Source organism: Cyanistes caeruleus, chromosome 14, assembly GCF_971803275.1.
Source record: "Cyanistes caeruleus chromosome 14, bCyaCae1.hap1.1, whole genome shotgun sequence".
NCBI lineage: Eukaryota > Metazoa > Chordata > Aves > Passeriformes > Paridae > Cyanistes > Cyanistes caeruleus.
Window position 1 is genome coordinate 11,415,014 of NC_141714.1, and position 12,534 is coordinate 11,427,547.

Sequence of the window (12,534 nt, forward strand, 5' to 3'; positions counted from 1 at the left end):
TAGCATGAAACACAATGAGTTTGGTTTCCTTTCAAGACCCCACAAATACAAATGCTTTATAAGAGCTAAAGTAATTGGCAGAGAAATGCTTGTGGGTTTAATTAATTTCTGATGTCAAAAGAAGAGCAACTTCCCCAGCAGCATCCTCCTTGGCAGCAGCCATTTTCTGTGGGTCAGAAAATGCCCTTGCAGATAATTTGTGCAGACATAATGAATATGTTGCCCTGGCTCTATCAGTGCCATCTGGATAATGACAACTGAGCCAAGTTAGTTCCTAAACTAACCTAGTTCAGGTATTTAACAGTTCTTAATAAATAGTTTTTGCCAGATGATTGATTGTGATGCTTGGTGAAGAGTGAGTCTTATTATTCTGGGCTCCTGAACTCTTTAGCCTGGGGCAGTTTATCAAGTGCTCAAGAATTCTGGGATGTTGTTACCTGCTGTTTGGAAATTCAGTCCCTAACTGGCAGCACAAACTGCATCTCAACACCAGTATTTCAAGAATGCCACCAAGGAGTTAATTTTACTGTAGTCATTTTATTTTAAATATAAAAAATCACTTCTTAGAGACTGATATAGATCAGCAAATGACAGCAGATAAAGTTCCTTGGCTATGGATGTAGGACAAACATACCATAATGCCCCTGTTCAGTCATTAATTTTAGTAAGCGTGCTTTCCAAGTAGTGCATTATCCCAAGGTGTCCTGTCCTGCTGTGTTCTCACAGCTCCCAGCAAACAGAGTGCAACTGGTCTCTGTCACACCTGAGGGAGGCTTAGCCTGCTCAGGGCAGTGCACTCTGTTTCATCAACCTTTAGGGGTGATAAACTGATGCCTACAGTCACCCAAACTCTGACCCCCTTAACAGTAAAAGGACTGCGTTATTTCCCTGCATTTTGCTGCAGCTCTGTAGCTGTGACCTCTCTGGAATGGGGAAGAACAGGTCTGAAAGCTTCAGGCACTTCTGTGCTTGATCAGGAGGCACTGGCAACTTCTGAACCAAGACAGGAGAGAAGAGCTCCTCTCACTCATCCCTGTCCAAGAGATGGGGTGAGGATTCCTGGGACAGAGAGAAGTACTGGAGTGAGGAGGAAGGAGGGAGAAATGCATTAATCTTCCCACTTTAGAAAGGAACAGCTGGAAGGGCTCAAGGGCAAACAATTTTCTGTGGCCCTTGCTCAGCACCTTGGGTGTGCTGAACAAGCTGTGTAAAATGCTGTAGTCAAGATGCTTGTGGGGCTGGAGATCCTAGAAAGCATTTTGAGAGCTGCCATTTTCACTTTTCTACTCTGATATTGCAGGCATGATCCAGAATTTTTGCTGTTTATCATTTTAACAAGAATAGTGCTAATGAACTACCTCCTTTTTAGCTTTTGCCTGAAAAATGTACATAAAACTATGCTAAAAAAATAAAATGTAAAGCCAGGAAAGATGCATTCCACAGGGATCACTCATAAAAGACCTTATGAAAATAGCATTTGGATACCAGAGGTTTTTTTCAATCAAAAATAAAATCTTTTTCAGGTTCTCTCCCCAGGGGAAAACATTTAATTTTCACTAATAATGATTTACATCAGAAGATGAAAAATGTGGATCCATGCGCCATTTTATCTCATTGGTTTCCTAACTATGAACAAAAATAAATTAACAATAATGTCCATGTGCCTGTTTTTCCTAGCAGAAAAAAATGCTGTCTTGATGCTTTAAAAAGGAAAAAGCCTCTGATTTAACCTAAGTGTCTGGTGTTGGCAGGGGCTACTTCCCAATGTTGAGTGTGAAGATGATTCGGCCCAGGAAGCGGTCACTGTTCAGGTCGTTGATAATTCCTTTCCCATTCAGACGGCACTGGATGGGGACCAAGTAATTCTTCTGCACATCTGTGAAGTGCATAGCCACCAGTGGGGAGGTGTAGTTGACCTGGAAGGAAAGGAGATTTAAGTGTAATTTTTGAGGGAGAAGAAAAGAAGACAGGGCTTTTATGTTCAGTAAAATAATTCGTAAATGGTTCATGGTTCCAGGCATCTGAGAGTGTCTGGCTGATGTCCATCAGGTCCCTCAGCATGCTGAGCCTTTCTGTGTCTGTGCCTCAGTGAGATGGGATCACTACATGTTGCCTCTTGGGTTCATTGCCCAGGACAACTCCAGACCATGGGGCTCTCAAATGCTTTCTGCTGTCCTAAAATCCACATGCACTCACATACACACACACAGAGTTACACACACTGTTACACATTCACACACTGTTACACATTCACACACTGTTACACTCACTGTTACACATTCACACACTGTTACACATTCACACACTGTTACACACACACAGTTACACATTCACACACAGTTACACACACACTGTTACACATTCACACACTGTTACACACACACTGTTACACATTCACACACTGTTACACACACAGTTACACATTCACACACTGTTACACACACACTGTTACACATTCACACACTGTTACACACACACTGTTACACATTCACACACTGTTACACACACAGTTACACATTCACACACAGTTACACATTCACACACTGTTACACATTCACACACTGTTACACACACACTGTTACACATTCACACACTGTTACACACACAGTTACACATTCACACACTGTTACACACACACTGTTACACATTCACACACTGTTACACACACAGTTACACATTCACACACAGTTACACATTCACACACTGTTACACATTCACACACTGTTACACACACACTGTTACACATTCACACACTGTTACACACACTCATACACACGGTTTGTCAGACACAGAAACAGAGCGCCATAATCGCAGTGCCCGTGGCCTCTGTCCTGCCCATGTCTGCCCAAAATAGCTCCAAAGCACATCTGGACCCTGTGCAGCAGCTCCTGCCCTCCCATTCCCAAGGAAGCATAAACAGAGCTTCCAGACCCTTACTCACGTGGGTGAACTTGCCATAGTAGGGATAATACATGAGGTCAAACGTCCCGTTCCCAGGGTAGAAGTCCACCGACCTGAGGTGACTCTCATTGCCTTTCTGTGATCAGAAAAAAACCAGAGGCACATGCACACACATAGGTCATGGGACACAAAATACAGCTCCCTTCAGAGCTTGTCTCAGAGTGAATGTCCCTTGCCAGCCCCCAGCTAAGCTCAGCTGTGCTGTGTTTGCTGTGAGCCCAGTCACGGCCCTGTTTCCAGCCCAGGAAGAGTGGAGCTACATGGCCATGGGCAGGGTTACAGTTTGCTGCCTGGTGATTCCCTACTGCGCCTTTGCTCTCTAGGGGTGTGATCCAGCAGCTGCCTGGGTGGTGGGAGCCCTTCCTTCAGCCCATTGCTGTGGGCTTGCAGGGTGCCCCCAGGACTGAGGGTGCTGCAGAGCAGCTGGAGATGGATATGAGCATTTCCTACATCTTGCCACAGCTCCAGGCTCTAGCTGGGACCTGGCACCCAGGCCCACAGGCTGCCCCAGGGGCTGAGCATGATGGTGCCCGTGAGGCTGCAGGAGCAACATGGGAGGACTGGTGACCTCTGTCAGTCTCAGCAGACTGGCCTCCAACTGTACTCAGACATGGGCAGCACTGTGTCCTGTGAGTGTTTGGGGCTAAAATGAAGACAAATTGTGCTGAGGTCCATCAGGAGGAGGCATTTGACCTTGTACCCACCACACTGTTGGGCAGGGAGGAAAGCAGTACCTGCACTTTGCAGTCCACACTCACAGGGACCCCAGCACCAGGGCGGTAGCCTATGATCTGCAAAAACAAAAAACACCCATGCTTGTATGAAATGCAGTGCCAAGCACGTGCTGCCTTTCTTCTCCAGGGCCTCCACCTTTCTGGGTGCCAGACACACTGCTCAAGACAGGAGCTGTGTGCCCCTGCAGCAGGGTCTGCCACCCCACACAGTGCAACCTGCCCACGGCTGAGTGCCAGATTGCTGCCTGGGAGCAGGGGCAGAGCACACAGAGAGGGAGTCCAGACCCCCTGGAGTAACACAGCCTCCTCCCCACACAGTTCACATCTCTCCATGCTTATTTTCCCAGCAGTGAGCACTGAACCACCATGCTATTAGACTTCAATTCAATTAAATTCTAAGAAAACTCCCATTGTAAAGCATCTTAGGTCTTGGGGTGTTCCCCTAAAGCTCAGTTCCTCATGAAGAAGGGCCTGGCAGAAGACCCTCCAAGCACTAAGGCCTCAGCAAATCAAATGGAGCAAGATTTATATTATTTTTTTAATGTTTTCTAGCAGATATGGCCAGCAGGTTTGGGGATTCTAGTTCCCTTTTTCCCTGGGCCTGAGAAGTGAAGGAGTTTCAGTCCCTGTGTGATCTTCATTACACTGGAATGCCCCAAAGGAAGGAATTAAAACAAGCAGCATTCTCTGTACCCGGTTCATCTTCAGCAGGATGCAGGGCTGGCCTCTGGAGTAGCCAAACGTTGGGTCCTCGATGCCAGAGCAGTTCTGCAGCAGCGAGCGCTTGAACTGGCAGGCCTTCTTCTCCTCACTGTCGTTTCCCCCTTGGATGAAGTACTGTCCTGGGACACACTCAATATTCTTCTCCTCCTGGAGTTTGTCATCATAAGCTGGTGGGAACCAAGAGACTTGTTAAAACCCCCGAGATCTCAAACTCTCAGAGGACATCTACATGTCAAAGGCATTAGGAATTCACACCTGGAAAGGCAAAGCTCCCTCCCACAGCAGCTCCCATTGACCTTGTGAGCCTCCCTTTCCAGATGTGGCTCGTGAGGAGACCCCTGCACCACATGCATGTACCCATGGATAAAAACAACCTCACCATGACTCCCAGGGTGACAAAGAGCTCACCTGCTAGGAAGTGGTGCATGCTGTCCACATAGGGCTGCCACGTGTTGGGCTGGGAGACATTGAAGGCAATGGTGAACCCATTCAAGTACGGTCTGATCATCACTCCTGAAGAAGGAGACAGACCCTGATAAAGCAAATGGAGGTGGAGCAGCCATGGTTTGGGCTGTGTGTTGCAGGGGCCGGTGCATTGCCACTGGGCTTGGGACGGGCACAGGCATTAGAGAGGCAGCACCAGCTCTAAATCAACTCTCTCCTCAACCTTCATTTCACCCCTGGAGAACACCATACACATCAAAATATCCCAGGAAACATGGGAGATGTGGAGAGCTTCAGTAGTGCTGTGGGTTAGTGATGGACTTGTGGCTGCACAATGTGGCTGCAGGTCCCCTATGTTCCCAGCTGCAGGGGCAGTTCCAGACAAGGAGCAGGGCAAGGGGCCCTTCTGTTCCCCACCAACACAAAAACACAGCAAAAATTATGTGTCTGACATAGGGAAAGGATTTTCTGAACATTCTCTTGCCAGAACTCCCCAAAATAATAATGCATAAAGGCTACTCTTGATTTGTATTTTATTTTGAAGGCATGAGGTATAAAGGGCCAGCAGCTGAAATGCATCAGCATCACCAATGAAATACCTAAAGTTTGCTTTTGCCTTGAGAATAGTGATAACAATAAACAGTGCAATTTGAATAACAATTAGTATCATCTGGGTGAATGCTTCTCATGGGGCTTTTTAAGATGTCTGGTCCTCTGCAGAGAACCTGCAGCTCTGCCAGTGCCCTGAGGTGAGACCACCCTGTCTTAGGGAGGGCTGGGAGACTGTAGGAGTGCACAGCTCCAGCAGGGCTTTACCTGAGGTCCTAGCTATGCCATTTTGGTAGGACACCGATGGGCAGAGGTGTCCAAGGCCAGGCTGGCTGGGGTACGTACCTGGCGGAGACACACGGTCCCGGAACCTGGGTGTGTAGGGGCTCAGCGTGAGTAGCATCACATACAGGCAAAAGGCAAACATTCCCGCCAGGCACGTGTAGAAAATGAAGTAAAACAGTAAGATCAAGCCTGCAAAAGAGACAGGCGTGTCCCTGTTAAGGCAAGCAGAGCATATCCCGTGGGAAGTGTCCCACAGGGATGCACAGACGTGCTCAGCACGGCGTCCTCTGCAGCTCTGAGTCCGTGGTGGAAGTGGGAGCTTGCACCCCCAGCCCTGCACACAGACTCTGGTGTTTCTGGGTGCAGGACTCTCAACTACTTCGGGGTCAGGGTAGCTGCTGGTGGGTTCTGTATTCCTTTTGCTGCGTGACCCTTCCCAGAGCTGTGTCAGGACCAGGTCTGTGTGTCCACATACCTCAGCTCTCTCCAACAGATGGATCCAACATTCCCTCTTCCTACCCCCTCCTGGCATGGTAACATGCAAAGGTACCCAGTGGCTTCAGCCAAACTCCTGAAGGGGCTGTGAGGTGATGCTCCTGCCCTGATTCCTGTCCCCTGCATGGGAGGGACCCTGGTGCTGGGACTGAGCAAGCAGCATCGCTCAGGGCTGCAGCACCACTGTTTCATAGCCCAGACATTCAGGGAATGGGTTTGTTTTTCCTCTGGACCAGACTGATGGCTGAGGATGTCTCAAGAGGCCACAGCCTATGAATAAAACCCAGCAGCTCAGAAAGCAAAGCGAAGCCCTAACCCAAACATTTCCCAGGAGAAACGTTCCGGCAGCTTGGAGGGAGCCCTGGGAACACAGATGTGCACTCCTGCCGTGCTTCTGCCAGGGCCATCGTGCTGGGAACCACTGTGGGGCTGTGTCCTGCTGAGGGCTAAGCCGGGGCAGATGGGACCATCACTGCTGCTGGTGGCACAGAAGGGACAATGTCCAGCTCTGCCAGAGTGATGCTGAATGGTGCCTCTGCCCCAGCCTGGCAGAGCTGGAGCCGTTGCTGGAGCACCAAATTGATGTTTGTTGGGACCTCTTCCCAGTACTGCTTCCATTTTTATGTTTCCTACAGCGCAGCACAGAGTGTTGTCACCAGCAGAGAGGGGGGTTCAGCCTTCCCCAGGGGCTGGGGCCTCCAGTGATGACATTGTGGACAGTTGTCTCCCTTGGAGAGTGCAAGTCCCCTGAGGCCCCCATCCCAGGGGACACCTTTAGAGCCAGCACAGGGGAGCAGCCCCAGGCTGGGGAAATTCCCTCCTCCCCACCCATGAGATGACAGCAGGAAAGTTCAGCTCCACTCACTTCCAAATCTCTCACTTTGAAATAAATTTTTATTTTTGTAGTAGCTTCTCTTGCCCCCATATAGAGACATGTGAGCACATGTGTGTGCACCAAAGGCACGTATGTTCATGGGCAGGGGGCTCATATAGCAGAGCACAGTGATCCCAGGGGACAGGAGGATGCTGCACCCAGTGCTGCTAAGCACTGCCAGCAGTACCTGCCAAGGTCACATCCACACCAGACTGAGCAAATCCTCTCACAAGGATCTTCTCAGAACCTAGAAGAGCCTCCAGAAAACCAAACTTACCAAGGACTGTCACCCTACTGCTTCCACACTTTACACACTATGCCTTCTCATCCAGCAAAGAAGCAGAAAAACCTCTGTGTCTGCCTCTGTGGCCAGCAAAGGGCACAGGAGCGCAAACATAAATGTCAAGGTCTGTACCAGACTCATACTTGAAGGTTTTCAGACTCCTCTGGTGCTGGTGGGCAGCTTCCTTTGTTTCTCCCAGCTGTCATCACAGGTTTTGCAGGAGACCCAGAGCTCTTGGCAGGGGCATGGGAGGGCTGTGGGGCTTGTGGTGCACTGTCAGTGCCAGCCAAGGGCTGCAAACACCGAGCCACAGCCCCTGGTAGTTCACAGCCTTACACTGGTGGATGTGCAGGTGGCTCTGGGTCAGGTTGGGATTTTCACTCTGCCAAGGGGGCTCAGAACAGAGCTGCAAAGGTGGGTGGCACTGCATGTGCTTGTGGCACCTTGATTTTGGACCAAGCCTGCAGCAGTGCTCACCCCACAGGCTGCTCTTAACCACCCGGGGCACCTCCAGACTCAGCAATAATTTTTGAAGGCCACATGGATGTGGAAAAAGTAGACAGGGCACTCAGAACCATCAGAGCTGGCACATCCCAGTCCCCTGGCTCTGACAGCACTGTGGGTCCTGCTGTGGGCACCCTGTCACTACCTGGGAAGTTGTGGGGTGAGAGTGCTGACCAGCCCTTCCCTTCCCTTTCTAGAGCCAGGGCTCATTCAGGCAGGGAGGGCTGCTCTGCCCCCTACAAAACACCTGCCCCACAGCAAGGGCACTCTTCCCCCACCAACCTGATGACTCCAAAGCCACTGTAACAGGGGTCCCTGACTTACCCAGGCACGGGCAGAAGTGCTGGTGGCAGCAGGGGTGCACAACTGCAGCAGACTGACCTGCAGCTCCCCTGCTTGTTCAGGCTCTAAACTTCTTTCTGGGACAGGCTGGGCAGCCTGAAATCTGCTTTCACATTCTCCCTCAACATTAACCTCCAGACCAAGGGTAACTTTTACATGGTTTTCTGCTTGTCCTCCTCACTAGTTATTTATTGCACTAGCTAGAAACATTAACACTAAAGAAATGGGCAGAGGTGGTCAGTCCAAGCTGTCAAAGACATTCACAGGCAAGTGAATCCATTGTGAAGAAGAAAAGGCAATAATCCCCAAAAGTGGGGCTTGAGCAAGGACCTACCCCAGCTCTTGGCTGTTCTCCCCAAGCATGTTCTCTCCTCCGGATTCCACAAGAAAATCTTCATCTCCCCAGCCAGGTCTGCCCAGGTTTTGCTCCCCATGTCTGCCTTAAGCTCGTCCTTCTCTCTGTCAGGATCCTGGACCTTCTCCTCGTCCTTATTTTCCTGGAAGAGTTGAAGAACACAACCCCCACAGGCAAGCTGAACTTCTCATTGGCCAAAAATAAATGCAAAAGCACTTAATATCTGGAAATGTTTCAAATTTCCATTTTCCCATCATCACTCTTGAGTTAAAGAGAGGCAGTTTTGGCTGTTCCAAGTTAAGATCACTTAGAACCCAGCATCCATTTTTCCATGACATGTACGTCACTGCTGTCACACTGGGTACTGTCTCCTTGTGCTGGCATTTACAGAAACTCATCTTTTTCCACCTGCATGAACATGACCAAAGAAAACCTGTGATCTGGGAAGGCTGGAACCGTTCCCACACTTCTGCAACATCTCTGAGTTCAAGTGCACATTCTCTGTGCTGCCACAGATGATAGCAGGCAGCAGTATTTAAGAGATCAAGCAGCTTGTTTTTCTTGGCGTGTGAGCAAGTGTTCAGTCTTTGAAGAAACCCCTGTGTTGTTACTTTTTTTAATTACACTGAGCTTCAGGGAAAAGCATCTCCCCAGGTTGCGAGAGTTTGTGTTTTGCCTAAGGGGTGAATACTTGTTTGTCCAGAATTCGGGAACACAAATATCTCTGTACCTGAACCTGGGCAAGAGTCACTTGAGACACGGAAGCCGTCCTTCGTTCCCCTTGAGTCCGGGCAGGTCTCCAAAAGCAGGCAGGTGGGAGAAGGTGCTGCCCTTGCTCCAGCTCGGGGCAGGGCTGGGCCAGGCACCGCCGGGGAGCAGGGCGATGCTGTGATCTGGATGGGTTCATCGCTTCCCCGCATTTTAATGCAAACGCTGTGGCAGGGTTCAGAGGCTCCCCGAGGCTGCAGTGCCTGCCCCAGGACGGCTGCAGCATCGCCCCGGGCTGTGTGCGCCCAGCGCCGCGCAGCCCGCCCGGGGCCAGGACACACACGGAAGATATTCACAAGCCCTGGGCTGCCCCGACAGCTTTGAACTGGGGGTGAGAAATTAAACTCTGCTCAGACACACAAATACTGCAAAACGGTGAGAAAGGGAGGAGAATACTGGCTCCAAAGCCCGAAGGTGTTCCCCGGGCAGAGAGGGGGGTGTAAACCATCCCCATGGCACTGACTGCCCTGATGGGCTCTGAGCAGGGCCCCGGCGGGGCTGTTCTGGGAGCGCTCCTGTGCCAGGGCACTGCTGCCAGCAGCGCTTGGCACAGGCCCCACAGCCCTTCCCGAGCCAGCTCCTGCATGGCCTGAGGTGCAGGGTACACAGGGTACAGGGCTGATGAAAGCAGCGGATTTTGGAGCCGGGAAGCTGCAGCCCCAGCACGATTCAGCAGCAGGGACATCGACAGAAGGTGTGGGGGATGTACCCTGCCAGGACACTCTTGAGGGAACAAGTGACCCACAAAGAGGGGGAAGAGGTGTTCTTCTTCCACTCTCCCCATTAAATAGAAGAGCTACCAGCAGATGTTTGGGAAACAATTCATCAGACTGAAAGAGTAGGGGGGACTGTCCAGATGAACTCCACACTGATGCTTAGTGCTGCACTGGGGAAAGCCCTTTGAATTTCATACAAACTTCTACTGGAGGCAGCAAGAACCCACACTCAGAAGCTTCTACCAATGCCTAGAGCTGTGGGGATATGGGGGGAAATGGGGGGAAATGGGGGGAAATGGGGGGAAATGGGGGGAAATGGGGACAACCTCCCCCACCATAGGACCTCACCCTGGGAACTGAAGGAGGCTTTTGCAAGGAGAGAAGTTTCCAGCTCTCCTGGCTCCATGCTATGTGACCCTTCACTTGGTGAAGGGTCCTGTCCTGATGGCTGGGAAAGGCCACAAGGGCTCCATGGCAGCCCAGGGAGGTGGAGGAAGCCCCAGGCTCACCCCATGGGTCTCTGTGAGGAAGCTGGGAAGGATGGGATGATCCCAATACCAGGTTCCTGCCACATGTCTCTCAGTTAGGGAGCTAGGTCAGGTCTGGAATGAAGCACAGGCAGTTTATCTTTGCAGCCCAGACCAGAAAGGGTCTTGGAACAGTCCCTTGCACCTGGACAAGGGGCAGAAGGAGTGGCAGGAGCTGGGACAGGAGTGCAGTAGGGCAGGGAGAAGGCAGAGCCACGGCAGGATATGTTGGGACACTGGACAGCCCTGAGTCTCTGCCTGCTGTAACAGCTTGGGAAGCAAATCTGGGGTTCATCTCTGGCAAAATCATTCTGTGCTGACTGCTGTGGGTGTCCTGGGGGAGGCCAGGAGCTTCTCCCCATTCTCACCTCAGACCAGGTCAGTTCTCAGTGTTGGATTCCTCCTGCTGAAATCCAGGTATGCAGAAGCCCAGGTGTTCCTGCCCCTTCTAGTCCCTCTCACCACCCAGCACCATTGGCCAGACCTGCCACTGCCCTTTTCCCCCCACCATACAAAGTGCTTTGCCTGAGAGAAAAAGCAGCATTTCCTAGAGAAAAGTAGTTACAAATTGATCAGCCACAAAGCAGGTCCTTGCAGCAGCTCCCACCTCACCTTGTGAAATGAGGCTAGCAGCCCCCAAAATACTCACCACCTCCTGGCTGGGGCTCCTGAGCTGGCCCTCCATGCCACCAATGCTGCTGTTCCTGTCCATTCTTGGGTGGGAAACACAAAAAAACATGAGTGTTAGCACAGCAGCACTGGCCCCCGTGCGGGTGCTGTGTCATCTTGGCTCTCAGAGACTCACAGACAGAGCCCCCTCCCCAGCACTGCTCACCAGCCCTACAGCTCCCCCTAAAACAGCAGCTATGCCGAGACTGTGGGGAACAACTCTGCTTTCCCTCCCTACCCTGCAGAACCTTGCTGTTCAGGAGTGCATCAGAAAAGAACTCGCTTTCCTAAAGGGGATAAGCTCGATGCAGCAGGCATCCTATCTTGAGTCCTCTGGCATCTGGTGCCCTTTGCAGCAGCCTCGCTGCATCCTGCCTCATATTTGAGTTCCCATCACTGCCAGCCAATGCCCTACATGGAGAAACCAGGCTCTTGCCCCAGGAGACCGTGTAGCTGTTAATAAACATTAACAAATCGCTGGGGTTTCCGATGGCGAGAAGCGTCGGTCAATGTGTGCTTGTCAGTCACAGAAGGGCCGGGGTTAACGATTGCGAAACCTCTTTTGCGGTGAAGGGGGCAGTGAGAGGGGCAGGCAGGTCTATATTTACCCCCTGGAACAGAGACAGCAGCCGGGGGTTCACAGCATCGGTTTCCTCGCCCCACGTTCAAGAGCTACCCACAGCCTCTCAGACAAATCCAGAGGCACACCTTGCCGTGACACCCTGCACACCGGGGCTGGGCCATGTCACATTTTCCTCCCTCGGTGAATTACAGGCACGAGATGATGCATGGGGCACGATGGGGGCAGGATGGGGGGCAGGATGGGGGCAGGATGGGGGGCAGGATGGGGGCAGGATGGGGGGCAGGATGGGGGCAGGATGGGGGGCAGGATGGGGGGCAGGATGGGGGCACGATGGGGGGCATGATGGGGGCACGATGGGGGCACGATGGGGGGCAGGATGGGGGCAGGATGGGGGGCACGATGGGGGGCAGGATGGGGGGCAGGATGGGGGCAGGATGGGGGGCACGATGAGGGGCGGGATGGGGGGCAGGATGGGGGGCAGGATGGGGGGCAGGATGGGGGGCAGGATGGGGGGCAGGATGGGGGCACGATGGGGGGCAGGATGGGGGGCAGGATGGGGGGCAGGATGGGGGGCAGGATGGGGGCACGATGGGGGGCAGGATGGGGGGCACGATGGGGGGCACGATGGGGGGCAGGATGTGGGGGCAGGATGGGGGGCAGGATGGGGGCACGATGGGGGGCAGGATGGGGGGCAGGATGGGGGGCAGGATGGGGGCAGTCAC

The 12,534-nt window shown here is 52.1% G+C and overlaps 1 protein-coding gene across 4 annotated transcripts; it reads right to left on the reverse strand.

Annotated features, from left to right (window-relative positions):
- Positions 1–517: 517 nt before the first annotated feature.
- On the reverse strand, positions 518–11,561 carry ATP1B4 (ATPase Na+/K+ transporting family member beta 4). 4 transcript variants are annotated; one of them, XM_023926063.2, is made up of 9 exons: positions 11,468–11,561; positions 11,210–11,273; positions 8,529–8,691; positions 5,757–5,885; positions 4,827–4,931; positions 4,389–4,585; positions 3,696–3,752; positions 2,942–3,037; positions 518–1,916 (listed from the first exon to the last, which is right to left on the reverse strand). In XM_023926063.2, exons 2-9 carry the CDS (start codon positions 11,270–11,272, stop codon positions 1,755–1,757), a joined length of 972 nt encoding a protein of 323 aa, XP_023781831.1. In that variant the 5' UTR covers position 11,273; positions 11,468–11,561; the 3' UTR covers positions 518–1,754. The 4 variants fall into 4 exon arrangements, with proteins under 4 accessions (XP_023781831.1, XP_086706474.1, XP_086706473.1 ...); XM_086850348.1 differs by lacking the exon at positions 11,468–11,561 and adding an exon at positions 11,396–11,448; XM_086850347.1 differs by lacking the exon at positions 11,468–11,561 and having other exon boundaries at positions 11,210–11,356.
- Between the last annotated feature and the right edge of the window lie 973 nt (positions 11,562–12,534).